This window comes from Poromitra crassiceps (genome assembly GCF_964638095.1).
Source record: "Poromitra crassiceps genome assembly, chromosome: 10".
Taxonomy (NCBI): Eukaryota; Metazoa; Chordata; class Actinopteri; order Beryciformes; family Melamphaidae; genus Poromitra; species Poromitra crassiceps.
The window spans coordinates 17,516,892-17,539,391 of NC_139631.1; the positions used below are offsets into that span (position 1 = coordinate 17,516,892).

At 43.9% G+C, this 22,500-nt stretch overlaps 1 protein-coding gene across 1 annotated transcript in view; it reads right to left on the reverse strand.

The window, feature by feature from the left end:
• The window catches only part of LOC310784200 (ras-specific guanine nucleotide-releasing factor 2), a gene marked incomplete at both ends in the record, with an annotated part of 66,602 nt that overhangs the window by 15,374 nt on the left and 28,728 nt on the right, over window positions 1-22,500 (reverse strand). The window contains 14 exons of the mRNA XM_083645210.1: window positions 1-101; window positions 5,649-6,142; window positions 8,924-9,172; window positions 9,559-9,641; window positions 10,575-10,711; window positions 11,273-11,339; window positions 11,492-11,652; window positions 14,676-14,794; window positions 14,977-15,086; window positions 15,341-15,534; window positions 16,711-16,790; window positions 17,651-17,767; window positions 18,587-18,723; window positions 18,818-18,907. The exon at window positions 1-101 is cut by the window's left edge and continues 25 nt beyond it. Of these exons, the coding sequence (XP_083501336.1) occupies window positions 1-101; window positions 5,649-6,142; window positions 8,924-9,172; window positions 9,559-9,641; window positions 10,575-10,711; window positions 11,273-11,339; window positions 11,492-11,652; window positions 14,676-14,794; window positions 14,977-15,086; window positions 15,341-15,534; window positions 16,711-16,790; window positions 17,651-17,767; window positions 18,587-18,723; window positions 18,818-18,907 (2,139 nt within the window). The remainder of the gene's footprint in view (window positions 102-5,648; window positions 6,143-8,923; window positions 9,173-9,558; window positions 9,642-10,574; window positions 10,712-11,272; window positions 11,340-11,491; window positions 11,653-14,675; window positions 14,795-14,976; window positions 15,087-15,340; window positions 15,535-16,710; window positions 16,791-17,650; window positions 17,768-18,586; window positions 18,724-18,817; window positions 18,908-22,500) is intronic.

A 22,500-nucleotide genomic window follows, 5' to 3' on the forward strand; every position in this document is an offset into this window, starting at 1 on the left:
TCGAGGTGTTGAAGGGGAGCGACAGGGTGACATGTCTCCTGCCTCACTGCTCTGAGGAGACTCAGGGATGATTTTCTCCAGCGACACGGACTCCAGCACAGCTAGACAGAGAGAGAGATGAGGATGGTCATCGTAGTTATGGGTATGTGGAGAATTTTAACTAAGATGTTCACAGCCAGGGACATCCGCTTAAGGCGGGCACATCCGCTAATTTCAACAATCACCTGCATTGTATTTGTTAACATGTGTCGTGATTGGTCCAATACCATCGAACTTCCTGAAGTGTTTTTTTTTTTCCCTTTGGAAGATGACAACTTCCTCTGGCCAAATTTTAACGGGCTAAAGACTGGAGTATTTGAAGATTGTGGACAGCAAGCTAAACCTCCTACATGTGGTTTCCAGCTGTCCAGGAGGCAGCCACCACACACTGCAGAACAACAGCGTGTGGTGGGGTGTCTTGAGCAGGTGCTGCTGCAGTCGCACGGCACATGTTGGACTGAATGGAAGTTAAATTAACCAGAGTCTCAAGCCTTTAAGCTTCCTCTAGGTGATAGCGTTTCTGCCTTGACCCCATTGCCAAAGCCACACCTGATAGAGCTTCACACCCCTCAAGCAGTGATCATATAATGAGCAGATGAGCACTCGCTCCGCCACACAGCGAGCGCAGCATACTGAGCTGGAAGGCTGTTGGATGTGCTTGGACACCGCAGGAAGAAAGCTCCTGTGTCCTCTGTCCTGTAGCAACCAACTCCACTGATGACTGGACACCTGACAGCACAGTCTCCATATTATTCCCCCAATCCTTTTGACAGCACCCTGCTGTCCGCCTGTAGCTACTTTAAATAAACTGCATCTATTTGGAATTAGAATAACCCTGTCCCTAACCTAACTTACGTCAAACCACTTCCTTATCTTTTAATTCAAGGTGTGTGTTTCTGATGCTGCAGCATTGAAGAAGCAAAGCTTCTGCACACCTAAAAGATGACAGGTGCGTCGGAGGAGGGAAAACCCGACTGAATCAAAAGAAAATAACTCCCACACACTGTCTCCAAATGCAAAAGGTTTATTTAACAGAAAGAATAATGTTTTGGTCCTGAGACCTTCATCAGATTATTTTGATGTTGCAGCATTGACAGCATCAGTCATTTCTTGCTATGTTTTCTTTCTTCTTCAGTTTCTGTCACTCCATCGCTTACACTTTTAAAAAGTTCACTCCTGACAACAACACTTCTACTGTATTTCAGAGTTAGAATTTTTCTTCTCTGGTTAGTTTGCCATTCTCCGCCACTAACAAGTGGCATTCATCATTAGACATCTGGAATATGCAAAAAATGGAGACTCTGCGCATGCTTCTTTGCTTTTGGTTTTGCGTAGGCATGTTTCTTAAGAAGAAAAGTAAGAACAATTTAAGAAAAGTTTTGTGAATGAGGCCCATTGTTTCCAAAGGGCAGGGTGGACATTTTATACTGCTATGTAAAACAAATGCAAAGCACATGCATGCTTGCTCATAGGCAGGTACACATACATAATGTGCGCACGTGCGCGCACACACACGCGCACGCACTCGCGCACACACACACACACACACTCACACACACACACACACACACACACACACACACACACACACACACACACACACACACACACACACACACACACACACACACACACAGTTACCAGTAACAGATGGAGAAGTGCAGTCTATATAAGGATTTCAGCAGGAGTAAAACGATATATTTTCACTGATGCCATAAGGAAGCTGAATCATGTTACTCTGTGAAAAGCAGAATTCTTAACTGTGATATGAAAAGCACAAACGGCAGACATTAATCATCAGAATAGAGATGATAGTGAGCGGGCGAGCAAGAGAGAGATGGATGACATCAAACTGCGAGAGCTTTCATCCCGTGACTCTGTCGTATGAGCATATGCTGGGATATGACACTGACAATATACTGTATGTCAGCATGTCAAACACTCCCACAGTGACGCAGCACACAGACACACAGACAGACAGACAGACACACAGACAGACAGACACACAGACACACAGACAGACAGACAGACAGACAGACACACAGACAGACAGACAGACACACACACAGACAGACACACAGACACACAGACAGACAGACAGACAGACAGACAGACAGACAGACAGACACACAGACACACAGACAGACACACAGACAGACAGACAGACAGACAGACAGACAGACAGACAGACAGATACAGTACATAGATACATAGATAGATAGATAGATACATAGATACATACATAGATACATATATAGATAGATAGATAGATAGATAGATAGATAGACTGATACTGTAGATAGATAGATAGATAGATAGATAGACTGATAGATAGATAAATAGATAGATATATAGATAGATAGATAGACTGATAGATAGATAGATAGATAGACTGATAGATAGATAGATAGATAGATAGATAGATAGATAGATAGATAGATAGATAGACGGACAGTCTAACACTCATAAACACACAGATCGTTAGGTTAGAGAAAGGGCCTAAATGCTGGTACGAGGGATAATGCTTCTTTCTCTCCTAGTGAGAGGTTAGCAGCTGCCACACATGCACACGCTCACACACACACACACACACACACAAACGTGCGCGCACACATCGTATGCATGTGCACATGCTAATGAGAATCTAACTGCAGCCTGTCTGTGCTGTGCTGCTTTAAATGCCCTGATGGCATCTCTCTCTCTCTCTCTCTCTCTCTCTCTCTCTCTCTCTCTCTCTCTCTCTCTCTCTCTCTCTCTCTCTCTCTCTCTCTCTCTCTCTCTCTCTCTCTCTCTCTCTCTCGCTCTCTCTCTCTCTCTCTCTCTCTCTCTCTCTCTCCAGTGTGAGAGGGTGTTGAATTTGTATTTGAGTGTGAGTAGCCGGTGCAGTTTTGTTAACCTGGCTTTCTGTGCATCTGTGGGGTTTGTTGGCATGTTTTTTTAATCCCTGCTCTGTGTGTGTGTGTGTGTGTGTGTGTGTGTGTGTGTGTGTGTGTGTGTGTGTGTGTGTGTGTGTGTGTGTGTGTGTGTGTGTGTGTGCCTGTGGGTGGCGAGGCAATTGAGTTTGTTTAGTTTTTGGCTTTGTTAGGTCGCTCTGTTTTTTAAAGATAAGTTGACTGTTCATTAAAGGACCATCAAAAATCTCTCTCTCTCTCTCTCTCTCCAGTGTGAGAGGGTGTTGAACACTATTATAACACTCTTAGGGGCTCGCTCTCTCTCTCTCTCTCTCTCTCTCTCTCTCTCTCTCCCTCTCTCCAGTGTGAGAGGGTGTTGAACACTAACAGACACTAACCTCAGATTTTTTGAAAAAAGAAAAGAAGGGGGAAGTAAAATTCATGATGTTAGTTATTATCAGTGTTGGACAAGTTACTTTCAAAATGTAATATACTACATATTACTAGTTACTTTCATTTGAAAGTAATAAGTTACTTTACAATATTACTTTCTGTGTAGAGTAACTCTTACTCGTACTTATTACACTACTTTTGCATTACTTTTACCAAAACAACAGCAGCAGCAGAATGACATTGCCGCCCCGGAACCATCCCGAAAGATTATTTCAACCGCCTTGAAGTCGGTGTAAACGATCCAAAATTCGAAATGTTATTCTTTTCCTTTGTTATTGTCATCTAGTGATGACAAAAGCCACTAGTGATGAACGCCACCTCCTCTACGGACGTCAAGCCCCGGCCCAACGACTGAAGTCAAGAAGAAGCTTTCTCAGCCATGTCCAGCCACTAATAACATCCCGAGAAGAAACCAGACTCCAGCTCTGGACAGAAAAGCTAGAGAATAACCCCCCTCCAACTGACATGGGAATCCCCCCCCACTGAAAACCTCCCTCCTGGCTCAGAAGCACCTTGGTCTCAGTGGAAGACACTCAACCGCCTAAGAACAAGAACGGGACGATCTAAAGCTGCTCTGGCCAGATGGGGCTACATGACTGGCCCAACCACCTGTGAATGTGGAGAAGCAGACCACACTATGGAGCACTGCCTTGTCTGCCCTCTGCTGCCCAACCCTTGCAGCTCAGAAGACCTTGCAGAGTTTAATAAACACGCAAAGAACTGTGTAAAGAAATGGGAAACTGTCATATAACACCATGCTTCAAAGAAACGAAAAGAAGAAGAATTGTCATCTATAGTGGTTATTTGCATAAAAACACACAGTTTGATTAGGAAATTATTGTATCTTTTTTAAATATGTGCTTTGATTTAATAAAATGTCACTCAATTTGTAACTTGAGTTAATTGACAAAGTAACTGGTATAATATTATTGAAATCCTATAAGTAATAATTTATATTACTGAGTTACTACTAAAAGTAATATATTACATGTAATATGTTACTTTTATAATGAGTTACCCCCAACACTGGTTATTATAGGTATAGTTTGCATAGCAAGTTAGTTGGCTATACTTGTACTACCATGCAGCTAAAGTTAGCATTGTAATGTTAGCCAGAGCTGTTATGGCTAAATCTGGCTTCTAATGGCCAACATTTTAGAAATAGCGAAATGGACTGATTCAATCATGAGTGGATTCAGCACACTTTATCTGGGCAGACTGATTGAATCATTGCAGATCTATTCAGACCTTCGGTCGCCACTGAAATGTTTTAGCCGGGGACCTTTGGTCGTCACCGAATGTCGCCCCCTCAGAATTTTGGTTTGCATGACACCCCTGAACACTAACACTGTTAGGGTCTCTCTCTCTCTCTCTCTCTCCAGTGTGAGAGGGTGTTGAACACTATTATAACACTGTTAGGGTCTCTCTCTCTCTCTCTCTCTCTCTCTCTCCCTCCCTCTCTCCAGTGTGAGAGGGTGTTGAACATTATTATAACACTGAGGCAATAATGTCCCACAGTTGTCTAATACTGCTCTTATAGGAAACACTTGATTTGATGCTTGACCTCCAGCTCTTCACAAGTCATTCCTTAAGCCAGTAAGCTCCATATGTGCAGTTAAACAGATAGCTCATAACATATAGATTAAGGGGCAGTTTAAAGGTACAGTACAGTATATGAACGGGTTGCACCATTGCCAGGCACATAACACAAAGCAACGTACAGGCGCACAGTAGTTTGTTATAAAGGTACGTTTAACAGAAACTGGAAGGCAAACACCCCTGCCAACACCCAATGACTGCATTTCTGTCACTTACATTTTAAATTAAATTGATTTCATGATTGATTCATTCCTGGAAATGCAGTGTATACCCTTAGGATTTAGACTCAAATCTATATCGCCATTTCAGAATTCAGTTATGGCTAATAAATGACAATCATCTAATGGTGGAAATCCCAAATCGAGATCACTACGAAAATCAAAACAATCGTTCCTTGGTCTACGGCCTATCCACCAAATTTAATGGAAATCTATCTGTAAGTTTTTGAGGTATCTTGCAAACAGACAGACAAACTAGCAGGTAAAAACATAACCTCCTTGGAGGAGGTAAGAAGAAAACAAAGATAATAAGATAAAAAATTTAAGCATGCTATTCAGGTGGATTGACAATTCATTGGGACTGATATTGTGGGATATTGATTTCAGTGGTGTACTGTTTGTGTATAAATGTTTTTGCACCATGTCTGTGTAGGCTTTTGAAACTTACTCCTGCGGATGCTGCGCCTCAGTTTGCCACAGAAGGCATCGACCCTGGGCAGTTCCTCGCCATCCGGGGCTGGGAAGGGACTCTGGTCCGGAGAGGAGGGGACGAAGGGAACCTGGTCCTGGGGGAGCTTGGTGTTGCTGGGCGGGGGGGAGGTGGAGGAGGGAGGAGGAGAGGAAGCGGTGTGGGTGTGGGTGGGGGTCTGGGGTGTCGGGGTCTGGGGCGTGTGGGCGGACGTGGGGCTGCTGGCGGCGGACTGGGAGGCACTGTGGTTGACGCTGGGGCTGGAAACCGGGCTGGTCAGGTCGAGGCCCCCCACCCTGGAGGTGATGGGGGAGTGGAGGGAAAGCTTCCGCGTTGGGACCGGCGAGGAGGTGCGGGAGGAGATGGACAGAGGAGGAGGAGAGGAGAACTTGCGGCAGAGACGAGGGGATTTGTCGTTTGTGTGCTCCCCACTTCTGTTATTCTGATTGGTGGCAAAGAACAGCTCCAAGGACCTGAGAGAGAGAGAGAGAGAGAGAGACAAAAGCAATATGTTAGCAAATAAGAGGGGAGATTTAAAAAGAAATAAAGAGAAAGATCCGGGAAAAGAGAAAGAGAAAGTAGTGCAAAATGATCACGATGGAATAAAACTGTTCTTAGGCATCTGTGCTGTATTGGTTGCCAACATGGGCACCGTCTGTCTTGCATGCCCAGGGAGAAGAAAACCACAGCTCTCCCATCACCATTCCTCAAGCTATAAAAGGGTTACTTGATTACGTTATGTTCATTTTCCCGGCTAGTTTTCCATACCAGGGATATCTCTGATCTCAGGGAAAATCATATAGGCTACTGTGGAGAAAATTCACTAAGAAGAGGAGAAGAGAACTGAACAGTCAGAACTTTAGATGTGACAGAGTATTGGGAGAGCTGGCAGTCTTCATAATACACACATTTACATTTCAGATATTAGCACGTGAAGGAAAAAAGCTTTTGCACACCTAGGCTCAACAGGTGCGTCGGAGAAGGGCAAAACCCAACACAGTACAAGAATAAACTTGTTTGTAAGTAAGTAAACTTGTAAGATTACATATGGAGTGAAACTGTGGCTGTAAAGCATAACGAAGATTCAAAGTATATTATGTATGTAAAGCATAACGCAAAATTAATATTAAGGTTAACGGTTAACATTACAATAAGAGTTTTATTTTGAAAGCCCTAAAGCAGAAGACCTACTTTTACATTCTGGCTGACTTGACACTCATGCGCTAAATGTTGATGCAATTAATGTCTGAAGACATGAATGTGAACTGCAAATTTTTTGGGACTGTGAACTTCAAAATCAAAATTGTGAACTATGAATGTGAACTAGTTCATTTTAATCTGCGTGAACTTTGTGAGGTTTTGTAATTGTATTTTTACTTGCTGTTTTATACTGTTTCTATTATCTACTCTGAAGCACTCTGTAACTGTTGTTTTGAGAGGTGCTATATATATACAGTATGTATATACAGTATATATATATATATATATATATATATATATATATATATATATATATATATATATATATATATATATATATATATATATATATATATACATTGTTGCACAACACTGATTATACCATTCATTCATTCATTATACCATTCATTCATATACTTCATATACAGTAATGATATGCGGCAGATAAGCAAGAAGGGGAAGGTCATGCACTACCACAAGTATCAGACCAAGACCAGAGGAAGAAAATGAGAGAAATGCAGGAAAGAGAGAACAAGACAGAGAGGGCAGGAAAGAGGGACAAAAGACAGAGGAGAGAGAGAGTGGAGTTACTTGGACTGGTCCAGCGATATTTTCTTGATCTTCAGACTGTAGTCAGGACAGATGGACGTGATGGACAGACGGTCAAATGAGTGGTACTGCACCCTGTAGTGGGAGAGGACATGGATGGATGGATGGATGGATGGACAGACGAGTGAGATGAGTTATGAAAATGCACAAGGAGCGAGTACCAAGGAGGACCAACAGAAGTGTGTGCGTTTGTATTTGTGCGTGCATGTGTGTGTGTGTGTGTGTGTGTGTGTGTGTGTGCATGCATGCATGGATGAGTGTTCCCTGTTCTCTTTGAATGAAGGAGGCATGGTGCGTTAGTCTTTGCACACAAACCTGCCCTTGGGCAAAGGGAAAGACAGAGCTTTTCCAGTTGAAAAGCTAAGCTAAGTTCCATTAAGTCTAGGCAGGAATATAAACACACAATCTTGGATGCAGCCAGAAAGCGAGAGAAGGAGAGGGAGAGGGAGAGAGAGAGTCCTCATCTGACACACAGTATATTCCTATGGCTGTGCCAAGTGCAACATTGTTGAAGCATCTGTTCTGCTGGCCTCCACACCTAGGCTGGTATGTATTTCAGCCAATATGTATTTAACCTTGCGGGCAGAGGTGGTAGCTGCCTGCCCAGTCCAGAGCGCTGACCCACATCTCACTGCATCATTCAGGGGTTGAAAGAAAGAGGGGGAAGCTAATAAAACACTCATAGAACACTCAGGTAACACACACACACACACACACACACACACACACACACACACACACACACACACACACTCATACAAACATCCACACACATACAAACACTCGCTTGCAGAAATGTGTACGCCAATGCTTGCACTTTCACTTAATTGCAAATACACACACACGCACGCACACACACAAATGACAGGCGCACTCACGTACGCGCGCGCACACACACACACACACACACACACACACACACACACACACACACACACACACACACACACACACACACACACATTCATAAAATCCATACTGGTAAAGGTGCATTGTGGCAAGATTTATGAGGTGCCTCTACGTCCGTGTTGGCGGTGTGTGTGTGTGTGTGTGTGTGGGGATGAACAATTAATTGAAATCGCAAGATGACCTACTGCAATTTTCAAATCACAGAAGGCGCAATATTTGTTAAAGATGAAATGTGTGTTAAATTAAATATTGTCGTGCTGCAGACTGTGCAGAGATGTCCTGGCCTACACATCATATTCTACAGACTTAAGGTACAGATCCCCGCAAAGATCACAACATAATTTTAATAAATTTTTCAATGAAAATGAGAAGAATGATGTAAAAAAATATTATTCCCTCTGATATCGCAACTCATATCGCAATTGTATTATCAGCAGAAATAATCTCAATTAGATATATTTTCAAAATGGTTCAGCCCTACTCTATAGTCTGTGTTTTGTTTCGGTGTGAATGAACATGTATTATACTATTATTACCTGATAGGAATGGAAGTGAAGGGCTTCTTGTAGATGTCGGCCAGTTTGAGCATGACCACGGCTGCGGTGGTGAAGATCCTGTATGTGTGGAGGAAGGTGTTGAGGAAGTCGATGGAGAGGAAGCGCAGGTCGGTCAGCCTCTCCAGCAGCCGCTCCACGCTGGCATAGCGGATCTGGGGGACCTTGCAGGAGTTGAGCGTCTTGCTGAAGCAAATGTCAACATCATCTTTATGGAGACGCACATCGGATCTGATGGATATACCCACACACACACGCACACATACACACATAACCAAGCACGCGTGACTGGTGAGCTGCTAAGCAAGGAAAGGGTTATGAGAATAGCTAGGAAGAAATTGTGAGGTAAGAGTTAAATGGGTCAAATGACAGAGAATGCAAATGCAAAGATAAAAATAGAAGAGTGGATACCAATGACCGATACCAGTGTTGTCCAGCAGATCTTCAGCAACAGCGTAAACATAATGCAGCATAACACATCATATAATTTATATCAATCTAGTGTAAATCAACATGATTTTAACACTTTCACCCAGGTACCCTATAAAAGTAGTTTGTGCAATGCTGGCATGAGGAGATGCACACGCACACACACACGCACACACAAACACACTTACTTGATCATATGAGGCACGGTGACTTTGGAGTTCTCTTCAAATACACTGGTCATCAAGCCATTGCAACGGATGTTATCTATGCACTACAGAGACAGAAAGACACGTAAAGAGGGAGAGAGAGAGAATGATAAGAGTATGAGAGAGAGAGAGAGAGAGATTGTTTGGACATATTAGAGCACCAGATGGGTGTTGTCTGCTACATCCAGGGAGAACTCAGACAGTGTTGGATAATTACAAATACTACACTGATTTTAAAATAGAATTTTGATTTCATTTTTATAAAATTTAAAATAGTCTCAACTTTTCTTTTGGTATTCCATTTGTTTGGCCAGTGTGCCAACCTGTCAGATTAAAACAAAGGCTGTGAGCTAACATTTGAAAATACTTCTTGAACTCTGGTTGCTAACGTATTGAAGACAAAGAAAAGGAACTCATTTAAAATTGTCGGTGCATTTGTTTATCTAACAAGCATTAACATTATCTCAGCCTGACATGCTTGTATGCTGCTCCTCTGTTTGTTGTGAGGTACTGAGGGAGCGAGCTGAACTCCCCCCGGGGGAATGGCTGTGTCTGTGTTTACTTATCACTAAGCCTTTTCAATGCCCAGGGGAGACCTGCTCCTGCTGTTTGTAGGCTCTTGTTATTCTGTGTTTCTCTGTGTGTGTGTGTGTGTGTGTGTGTGTGTGTGTGTGTGTGTGTGTGTGTGTGTGTGCGTGTGTGTGTGTGTGTGTGTGTGTTTGTGTGCGTGTGTGTGTGTGTGTGTGTGTGTGTGTGTGTGTGTGTGTGTGTGTGTGTGTGTGTGTGTGTGTGCGTGTGTGTGTGTGTGTGTGTGTGTGTGTGTGTGTGTGTGTGCGTGTGTGTGTGTGTGTGTGTGTGTTTGTGTGCGTGTGTGTGTGTGTGTGTGTGTGTGTGTGTGTGTGTGTGTGTGTGTGTGTGTGTGTGTGTGTGTGTGTGTGTGTGTGTGTGTGTTTGTGTGCGTGCGTGCGTGTGTGTGCGAGCCTCAGTCTGAATATTACCTGGCTAATATCACTGGTCCATGCTGCCTTCTCCTGTCGTGACGGTGCCAGGAGCACCACGGTGAACGGCGCCGACTCTGACGGCTCGACCACCAGTTTAAAGTCCAGCTGGCCAAATCCCTGGCCGCCGGCCTTAGCTAGATGATGGAGGAAGGAGAGCACATGATCACTTTGTCCAGTTCAGCACAGCGTTTCACAATGGATCATAAGAAATGCTTATACACATCATGCATGAACACACACAAACATACAGCCAAAGGGGTTAATTAAGTGGACCAGCTATCTTTAGTCCATGGCCCCCCTGTGGGGTAGGCTTAACGTTAAGGTGTGTGTTGAAGGCGAGCGCGCGCCTGTATGCGAGTGTGCCTGTGCATGTGCTTGGGTGTGCGTGCGTCACTTTCATCACTTTCCCCGTCTGCTAAACGAATCCTCAGAGAAATTAATGGAGCTGTGATGTCAAACCTGACATTTAAAGGGGGTGACCATCTGATATTTAAAGGGAAGTCATTTCTGGTAGGGAAAGTAATTTCTTTTTATCGTCTGACACCTAATTAACCCGTGTGAAGAGAGAGGGGGCTTAATGAGCCCGTGAGAGCTGTGTGTGTGTGTGTGTGTGTGTGTGTGTGTGTGTGTGTGTGTGTGTGTCGGCCAGCATGGACACACACACACTTGGACTTTCACAGATGCGGTGAACTCACACTCCTCGTCGCTGGCATCTGGTTCCTCTATGAGTGTGCAGTCAATGAGGGACAAAACTCCGCCTTGCTGCAAGAGTTAAAGAGCAAATACGGACAGTCAATTTAGACGTATCGCTTCATTGACTATTATCGCCATCATGGATGATCCTTGTGATCCAATTTTAAAATGAATTTCCTCCTCGAGATCCGGCTAAACGACCCAGACGAGGCTCCGCTCACCTTCAAAAGATGCAATTTTCCCCCGGAGCTGCGTGTGCAGATGAGGAAGTGTTTGGTGAAGAGGAAGCACTGTCTTTCTCCTTCCTTCTTCAGAGAGAGGGAGCCCAGGCGCACCTTACTCAGCTTGCCCCTCTCCACCGACGGCAGCTGGATCAGAGAGCCTGGAGAGGAGGAGGGGAGGTGGCACAGGATTACATTTGGCATTTTAGGCATGAAGATGACACTCTTACCCTGAGCGACTTACACTGAAGAAAAAAAGTGGATCGTGGCAGGAGGCCATATTTGACCCAATTGATACATATTTTGAGGAGTGGCAAAAAGGTAGGACACAAAAATGGAGAAGGAGATTATTGAAATGGATTATGGCCATCGATTTACTAAACCAAAACACACATAATTGGGTCCTAACTAACTCACCCTGAGGAAGCCATGGCTGCTGGTTATTTGTTCAAAGGCTCAACAGGCAGAGATGACGATATAAGGCCTTGGTTCTAGTCCCGAGAGGACGTGCAAACGGAGAGCTGCAGACACCACCGACGAGTAGTAGTTCTGTTTACTAGTTTTTGGAGGCCGCTTGGACTTGGAGGATGTGGGGAGAGCGAGAGAGAGAGAAACAAACTAATCTGTGCAGATCAGAAAAGCAGGTACTGTGGGATTAGTGAGAAAGTTGCTAAAAGAAGGCGAGAGCTATGAGTGCTTGAGCAGAAATAGTGTAGTTTAAATGTACAGCGAGTAATCAGCTGCTGCAATGAAGAATATAGCGAAATTAACCCGGTTGAGAGCAGCATAAACTAAGTTAGTTTTAATTTGGATATGTGTGACCAAATTTCATTGGTTTTCCTTTTTGCTTCGCTTCAGGAGGAGATATCACATATCGTAATAAGTGTCAGAAAAATATTGTGTTGACATAGCATAATGGACCTACATCTATACACAGAGGTAAACACATGCCGGAAAACACAGGCACGTATTAATATACGTGAGATGAGATATCAAAATGATATCAGTTCATCCTTGCGTCCAAGTCGATGTTTGAGCCAAATCAGAAGAAATTCTATCAAGCCGTTCTTGAGATATTGCGTTAACCAACTTGGGAATGGCGTTCGTGAGGTCACAGTGACCTTGAAGTTTGACCACCAAAATGTAATCAGTTCATCCTTGAGGCCAAGTTAATGTTTGAGGCAAATTTGATGAAATTCCGTGAAGGCATTCCTGAGATATGGCGTTAACAAGCTTGAAAATGGCGTTGGAGAGGTCACAGTGACTTTGACCTTTGATCACCAAAATGTAATCCTTTCATCCTTGCGCCCAAGTCGTTTGAGCCAAATTGGCAGAAATTCCATCGTTCTTGAGATATCGCTTTAACGATCTTGGGAATGGCATTTGTGAGGTCACAGTGACCTTGACCTTTGACCACCAAAATCTAATCAGTTCATCCTTGAGTCCAAGTCAATGTTTGAGACAAGTTTGATTAAATTCTGTCAAGGCATTCCTGAGATATCGCGTTAACAAGCTTGAAAATGGCATTCAAGAGGTCACAGTGACCTTGACCTTTGACCTTTGACCACCAAAATCTAATCAGATCATCCTTGAGTCTAAGTCGATGTTTGAGGCTAATTTGATGAAATTCCGTCAAGGCATTCGTGAGATATCGCGTTAACAAGCTGGAAAATGGCGTTTGAGAGGTCACAGTGACCTTGACCTTTGACCACCAAAATCTAATCAGTTCATCCTTGAATCCAAGTCGATGTTTGAGACAAGTTTTATTCAATTCCATCAAGGCATTCCTGAGATATCGCGTTAACAAGCTTGAAAATGGCGTTCAAGAGGTCACAGTGACCTTGACCTTTGACCTTTGACCACCAAAATCTAATCAGATCATCCTTGAGTCTAAGTCGATGTTTGAGGCAAATTTGATGAAATTCCGTCAAGGCGTTCCTCAGATATCGCGTTAACGAACATCGGACGGACGGACGGACGGACGGACGTACGTATGGACGGACAGACATATGTACGGACGGACAACCCAGATCCATAATGCCTCCGGCCTGGCTATCGCCGGCGGAGGCATAAAAACTCAATTTGGCTCTCCTGTGAGTCTAATTATTAAAACGTCAACCACTCTTTAACCCCACCCTCCTGTGTGTCTTTGACCCCCACCTACCCCTCCCCAGCGGCCTGAATAAGTTGGATATTCATATCCAACCTAAAACTAAGTACGGTGCAAAAACGCCTCTGTACAAAGCATGTATTCTCCAGCATCTATTTTGGTTTTCCAGCACATGCGACCGTGCGAACATGCCTGCCTGGTCACAAAAGATCTGAGGTATGTGGTTGTCCACACAGAGAGCCTTCATGTACACCCTCTGAAGATGAGATGTACATCATGCAGACTCCCCCGGACTCGCGGACACGGCTGCAGCTTAATGAGAGAGAGGGCGTGACATTTGAGAATTACTCTTTTAAATGTCAGAGAATGAGATTAAAAGAAATAATTGGCTAATAAAATGGAATTAGTGAACAGAATGTTTCTAAAGAGTTAGCATGGAGCACCGGAGCCAACAAGCTACCAGGGACAAATGGATGATTTTTGTGTCTCTGTTCTCGTCAGTTTTCTGTGGATTTCGGTTTCCAGGGTCTTTAACAGGCAAATGAGACAAACTATTAGCACTGTAGTTGCTGATCTTGACATTATTTTAAGGTAAACTAATAGTACTGTAGTTGCTGACATCTTGATTCAGTGAGCAGATTCCACCAAAGAACCGTCTTGTGCTCTCTGATTACATGACAATGATGCAGGAGGTTTTATTGCCATGGTTGAGAAAAGTTCTGGTACTATTGTCTGCTGAGCAGTGCTGTGGGCTGAATGAAAGAGAGCAGCGGCTCCGGGAAGCGTGTCTATGTTCGGCAAGCTGCACATTCCCTGGACAGGCAGTCAATCACGCCCAAAACATAGTCTTTTTGTATTGTCTATTTTACTCTAAACGGGTGGGATATATAACACCCCAGAATATAGGGCTGAGGGAACATAGGGCTGAGGGAACATAGGGTTGAGGGAACATAGGGCTTAGGGAACATAGGGCTGAGGGAATATGGTGCTGAGGGAACATAGGCCCGAGGGAGGATAAGGCTGAGGGAACATAAAGGTGAGGGAACATAGGGCTGACCCCGGCTGCAGACTCACCCTGTCTGACGAAGGTCTGGCTGGTGTCCAGCAGGATGTCACAACCCTCCACAATCATCCTCTCTATGGCCAGGTTCTTACGGATGTTCTCTGTGTCACTCACCTCATCATGCATCACTCTGGACACACACACACATGCACGCGCACGCGCACACGCACACACACACACACACACACACACACACACACACACACATGCATGTGCGCAGAGATCAGCATATTTTAGATGCAAACAGCCCAAAAAACATCAGGTATCGGGATGTATTAGGATGGTTGATTGTTCTTAGAACCAGACAAATACCTGGACAGTTGTTCTAGTTTGGACTTGGCAAATTCAAGACTCTTGCGTTCCACGTGCTCATGAGGAGTGTGAGCCAATAACTCATGCAGGGTGATGATGTAGCGTGGAATCTGATAGTAGAGAAGAAATAGTAGACCAACATAAAAGAAAAGACAAATGTTATTAAACTATGTGAACAATTTTTGAAAAATAAATTCAGAGTTGTGGTGATAGAGGGAGACTAGCACTGGCATGAGAAATTAAGACGTCAATGCATTTGCGCGCACATGTGCGGGTGTGTGTGTGTGTGTGTGTGTATGTATGTGCGTATGTGTGTGTGTGTGTGTGTGTGTGTGTGTGTGTGTGTGCTCAGCCCATGTTCTACCTGGAACATGGGGTACGTGAGGAAAGTCTCCAGCATCCTGCCCTCACAGGCGGCGTTGGACTCGTACTGTTTGAGCAGCTTGTCGAAGTCTCTGTTCTGCTTACAGTTGGCCAGAACCTGCAGGCTGTACTGATGGTTACGCACAAACTCCTGGTAGATGTTGAGCATGGGCAGCAGGATGTCAAATAGGTCAGCTAGATACAAAACGCACAAAGACACACATACATACAGGATATCAATTCAGATCAATGTAAAATGCTATAGTGGTAAATGTACACATACTTGTCCATGTATGCATTCCCCAAGGTCAAACTGCACAAATCTGTCCATTGTCCGATTAATGTGGAGAATATTTATTACAGTGACACAAGGCTGTCCTACAGTTCTGCAGTAAAGTGCCTGCTGTGTCCATAACATGGCAATTCTTAATCCTTTCAAAGTTCTGCACCTGAAGATCTTTTGGTAACAATGACATTAAGGTCATCTAGTGTTCGATAAGACTTAATTCAGAGGTGATTGGACTTTATTATGGGATTATGGTAGATTGAAAAATCATAGGTCTGATTGTGAGAAGCAAGTGTGCTTTGTGCACATGTGCATGTACATAGCAGCATAATCATTGAAATCAGTACAGTCATCCCCAGTCATTCTATTCATTTGATCCTACCCATACAGGGTTATTAGCATATTATGTCAGAAGCTAAATAAAGGGACAGTATTACTCACAAATATACAGTAAAATAACATAGCTACAACCAATACTGAAAATGTTGTGTAGAGGTCAGCGTGTGTGGACCATAGTTAGTGGTATGACAAATATATTGTAGATGAAAAAGCTACATTCAGTATTAAGATAACTAAGGAAATAAGAGGAGGGTATGGTGTTTAATCAGCAGACTGTCTTTTTGAAATTGGAATTTGCTGCAATGTCGTTCAACAGTCTGTTTCCTAGGTGATACTTATCTGTCACGGGGGCTTCTGTTTTAGTAGGTGAAATTATGGGATGCCTTTCTGTCTGGGTGGTCATTGTCTGTCAAAACAATGTGGGTGCGTGTTGCTGGATGAGATAGGGAAATGTGTGTGTGTGTGTGTGTGTGTGTGTGTGTGTGTGTGTGTGTGTGTGTGTGTGTGTGTGTGAGAGAGAGAGAGAGAGAGAGAGTGTCTGTGATGGAGGCAGTAAGACGTCAAAGCTGATGTTTGAATGAGACATATGTGCTTAACCACTGAAAACCTGACCTTGGTGTGATTGTGGGGCTGCATGGTGTATGCACACAGTGTGCGTTGTGTGGGTGTTGTGTGCGTTGTGTGGGTGTTGTCGTGTGCGTTGGGTGGGTGTTGTGTGCATTGTGTGAGGTTAAACGACAACCTACCCAGCACCAGAGTCGGCCAGTTGGCTATCCGGGCCTTCAGGCCTTGATGGAAAATCTCATGCAGGAACATGATGGTCTCACTGAGGATATAGTGTAAGCACGGTGTGAAAACACAGAGTCAAGTCAAGTTTATTTGTTTAGCCCTAATTCACAAGAATGTCTCAGGCTTTAGACAGCTAGACAGCTAATCTGTCTAGCTAAATCTAGCTAAGCACTATCAATAAACAAGATTGAACAATCATATATTCGAGAGAGAGTGAGAGAGAGAGGAGGGGGTGGGAGAGAGAGGACAGAGGGGAGAGAGAGAAGGGAGAGAACAGGGGGCAAGAAGGGAGAGAGAGAGACCAAAGAAAACAGAAGAAATAGGGTATACAAGGGGCTGGGTGATACGGTTGAAATCAATATCACGATAATCATAAGGATCTTTCTCGATATCAATATATATCACAATATGATTAATGTAAGCAAAATCACGTTAAATAATCAAATTATATTATCGTATATTATTATTACATAGTAATTATCATTAGGGAAAAGGGGCCGTAGCTAGGGATAGGTAGGTTATAGAGTGTCGGGGTTCGAGGGTTGGGTAGGGGGAGTGGCTAGGGGGTGTGTGGGTGGTGGGATAGTTAGGGTAGGGTTAGGGGTAGGACGTACCATTTTCCATGTTGAAACCAATTAGCCATGTTGTTGACAACAACACCCCCAATGTCTAAGTGCCATAAGGATTAATGGCCACACCACTGAGCTGTGGGCTTCAAGGTACAGTATTTGTGCTTATGTTTGAAATTCTCAATATCTGTCTGTGCTTATCCCTCTCACACTTCAATGTTTGAGTCAAAAGCAAGAATGAAAAGACCATGTTGATTATTCACACACTACAAACACAAACAAACAAACAAACACACACACACACACACACACACACACACACACACACCTGTTGAGGAAGATGTTGCTGACATCGTCGTGGCTGATGGGGGGTTTCTTGGAGCTGGCAGCCATCCTCAGTGGTCTCAGAAAACAGTTGACCAGGATGTAGAGCTGGTGGACGTACCTGCCAGCACACAAACACAACCACACTCACATGGATCAGCAAGAGAATTACAACCATGCTCAGGAATCACTGTATGGTACAGTATGACAGACTCCCTAGCCTTCATAGGAATTTAAAGTTAGTGCATTTTCAAAAATCCATCCTTTTTTTACAGAGCAGATACAGAGCAGACCATTCTCTCAGTTTGGCAGGTGATCATTTAATGTGTGCATATTCCTAGTAGTAGTTTATAGCCTTCCTAGTTCACTGTATTGAACGTGGATCAGAGCATTCCTCTGCCTGTGCGTAAAGGCGCACGGGCTAACCAGTGACCAAAGGCCACATATTTATTTCAGCATAGATTTCAGCCTGGGACAGTGTTTGAAAATGTGACATCATAGAAAGCAAAGGATTTCATTGCTCAAGCATATATTTTTGACAGAATGCTGCAAAAGTCAAAGTGGTTGAGATTTTTTTTTCTTGCCACACGAAAGTTCCACCTTGGTGTGCAAGCCTCCATTAGAACCAAGTATAGCTGCAGCCCAGCCCCCAAAAATCTCTGTGGGAATAATCCGCACAGAGATTTGCAGTTGATTTGAAACAGCTTTTACTCTGCTCACCAAATCTTGATTTGGTCTTTATTGACTCCCATCACTAAACAATGACCAAAATCCTACCAATCAGGCAAGTTTGCAGTATTTAAACAGATGACCCCGCCTACATTTATTTGCAAAACATCAAGCATGAAGAACATTATTCTTATCCAAAGCCATTATTTCAAAACAAAATCATGAAAACCCAAGTAATATGGTGCAATCAATGAAGTGAGTAAGTACACACTCTGTCTCTGCCTCCACCATGTTGAAGACGATCTGGTTCCTCTTCCTCATGCTCTCAGCGTGAGGAGAGCAGATGTAGTCCTGAACAATGATCTTCCACTTCCTCCGACACAGCCAGCCCCGCATGAAGCTCTGCACCTGAACACATACACAGTACACAAGGGAGCATGCATTAGGTGCAAACACACACACAAATGCAGGTCTGCACATATACAAAACACGCATATCTTACCTTTTTGATCTTTTTGATATCTGGGTCTTCATTTTCTTGGTTCACATGGTATGGGCGCATTCGCTCCTTGGTTTTGTTCAGAGCTACAACCTTTAACGAGAAATACAGACACAAACCATTTGACTATTATTATCCTGGTGATACATGTGCTGAAATGTAGTGGAAGTTGTCGATATTCTGGACAAAACAAAAACAACGTTTCTACACACAAATGTTGTTATGAGTTACAGTCGCAATTAAGCAGATATAAGTAATGGCAAGGTCAGTTATATTCCTAAAGGGGCTGGAAAATGTGAAAGACTGCAGGGTCTGTGGGTGGGTGTGTTCACACCAGATTGGCATCACACTTCCTCGTCATTGATAATATCGTGCCTTCATTCACACAAACAGAGAGAGGCAGTGATGGGGTGTGGGTGGTTGTTATCAGCTTGTGACTGGGTAAGCAAATTAGGGCTTAAATGTGTTTGAGCTGCACGTGCAAGGATGGGCTGTGGGATTACTGTGATTTTGATTTGTTTTAAGTAAAAAAAATCTCACTACTATAATAAGGTGAGGGGCTCCGCACAGTGCATGGATCCCTTTCAAAGATACTGTGAGATGAGGCTATAGTCTACTCTTATGGCCCATTTCCACCAGTGCTATCAGCGCGGTCCCGCCCAGCTCCACTTGCTTTCTTGTATCATTCCCTCCGGTCAAAAACGGGGTCGGGGTTGAGTCGTGCTACTTTTAGTACCACCTCTGTCGAGGTTCCAGGAGCTGTGGACCCGATGCCATACAGTGACGTGAAAACACTGCAGACGACTGATTGGTCAGGCAGAATCGTGTTTACTGTGTATACTGTCAATGCTGGACACCAGTTTAGTGGCACTTACCTTCTCTTCTGTTATTCCTATCAGGCTTTTGTCTTGCTGCCTTCGGCTCTGGTGAAATAAAATCGATCTCCTTGCTCAGCCTTAACATGACGGTGGTTTTCAATTGTTTTGAGAGAGGAAAAGTCCGCTGCTCGGGAAGCCCTTGTAGTTGTGTGCTACGTCGGCTCTGCTAGGCCGCAGGCCGGAGGGTTTAGTGGAGCCGCGGCTTTTCCTGGTGAGAGTAGCCGCCGAGGTAGTGGCTTCCCTTCTCCCCGTAGCGTAACCCCCGTCCCCCGCGCAGCGCATGCATGTAAATAACAACAAATCGATATCCATTCTCCTAGCCGATGGTCTCATTTGACCATGTAGGTCATATAGAGGCATCAGTATTTCATAACCAGTTTAAAAGTTCCTTGTATGGATTTAATTTAAACATTATATGTTATAGCCTACTTCCCGGTATGGTCACAGTGACTAGTACTGACTGAGCACCAAAGTCACGCCGGCTAAAGTCACGTCCTCTCTTGCATTCAACATACAACCAAGGGATATCACCCGCCATTCATTTTCCATATACAGTTTATTAAAATGTCCATGTGTTCATTTAACGTTATACAAATGGAGGGCGGAGGGCAGATATGCTGTCGCTATGACAACCAGTTGTGGGCGGAGACGAGTAAACCTGGGGTTCCGTCCAAATAACATCAATGAACGCCCACTGAAAAACATGCAAGAAGACATGGGCTGTCCAGCGAGGCCCACTAAAGAAGTCAGTCCTCGGGCGCTGTGAGGGAAGTTGCCTGCTGTGCTCACTGCCCCTGGTCCTCTGTCCCGTGAAGGAAGGATGAGCCAGGATGGGAGAGTGGCAGAAGACAAAATTCACTGTACCATAATCATATTGTGTGTGTCTGAGATTAATAAAGATGGGGGTTGTCCTTCTGGTTTCTCTGATCTGTTTGGAAACCAATAAGGAAAACACCCACATTTAGATTAAACAAGGCCAGGTCGAAACCTGGCATAGGGCCGGTGCATGGTAGCCTATTGCCTATTACTTATCCTACTGCATAGGCTACAGTACCCGCTAACGTTGACGTAGCATATTAATTAATTAATCGTTCGGGGAATAGCTTATTGATGGGTCAAATTGCAGAACGGTCCACCAGAAAACGCATAAGTTCAGGCCTTCCTCCTGCGTCACAACGCTGTAACGTTATGGAGATTTCAATTACACTGCCTGTCTATTGTGTAAGGGTTAATTCACTTGCCAACAAAACAATAAGACCCACCTCCACCACCCTCCGTTTTAAAGCCCACTCAAACGTTAACTTTATCACAGGAATGCGGGTTTAACGAAGTTTTGCGTTCTACATTAATTAAATGAAGACATTACCGTTTGGCAGCTTGCTTTGTTTGTATGATAGATACGTATTGGCCAAGTATATAAACATTTAAGAGCGAAGACTTTCAGGAAGTGACACAGAGCTCTCTCTCTCTCTCTCTCTCTCTCTCTCTCTGTGTCAAAGGCCGGGCTCGCCCCCGCTCGTGCACGAGCCGAGGGAAATCTCCTCTTTGTCGCCGAGAAGAGCCTGGTGACGCGAGAAAAGTAGTGTGGAGCTGCAGCGTCCTCCGTGTCCGTGCAGTACTACACAAATAAAAAGCTCAGCTGATGTAGATGCAGCCAATTGTGCTCTGGAACTTTTTGCCATTTTTCGCCATAAATGTTCGTAAAGTGGCACTTATTGAAACCTACTACCCTGCTTGTAGGCATCAAAAGTCATCAGAAATTAATTTAGTGATGAAATAAAACTTTAAAGCTTCCGGAGCTTATGGCATCTTCTCTGCTGCGGTCTGCCTCTGCCTATGCCGAAATGCATGCTGGGAGTGACACTATGCCGAAATGCATGCTGGGAGTGACATTTAGAACCTGAATCCGTGCTCAAATCGGCGACAGAGTCGAATGTAGGGGCCCTGCTGTGCATGCTGCACACCGGCCCCAAAAAATAATAATAATACAAAATACAAAATAAATAAAATCACAACATCACATAATGTGTTTTTATTTTTATTTTGTGGAAGTATTTTTCAGTCAAAGGTGAAACAGCACATATGATGGGTTCTAGTGGGACTTACGCTGCCACCTGCCCACCACATTAACATCAAGAGAAGTGGCACCAAAGTCTGGCCCCAATGCAAAACTGGAATGCTGTCACTGAGGTAATGACCCTGCTGTCACTGAGGTAATGACCCTGCTGTCACTGAGGTAATGACCAGCCCCATTATGCAAATGGGAGCACAGAGGAGCTGCTCTGATGATTGTCAGTGCAGTGACAGTTACAGTGGCTAGTTGTTTAATTATTCATAATCAGAGGAGAACAAACACACACACAAGAAAACAAACAAGTGTGTTTTAATAAGATAATTTCACACTGGTACTCCAACTTTAATCCTTTATTCATGAGGAGCCCCATTATGCAGGCAGATGTTGTATGGTTAGTGTTTTGTATTATGGACAGAGCCCACGTGACATCACAGCCTGGCACAATCCACATCCCATCCCAAACACGGAATGCTTTTGTGCTGTGCTTTATTGTTTCTCTTCACCTGCCCAGGGACCAAAGATGGAAATTAGCAAGCAGCTAAATCGCGTCACTTACAAAGCAACTTTGTTTATTTGTTTTAGATGAATGTATTTTGTACATGATCCCTGATATAAATAATCATTGAACTAAACTAAACTAAACTGGCAATGAGGTAGGCTATAACTATTGCATGTTGCTGCAAATGTAGCTTGTTGCTCTGAGGGAGATTTATGCTCAAGTAAAAAAGCGTAAC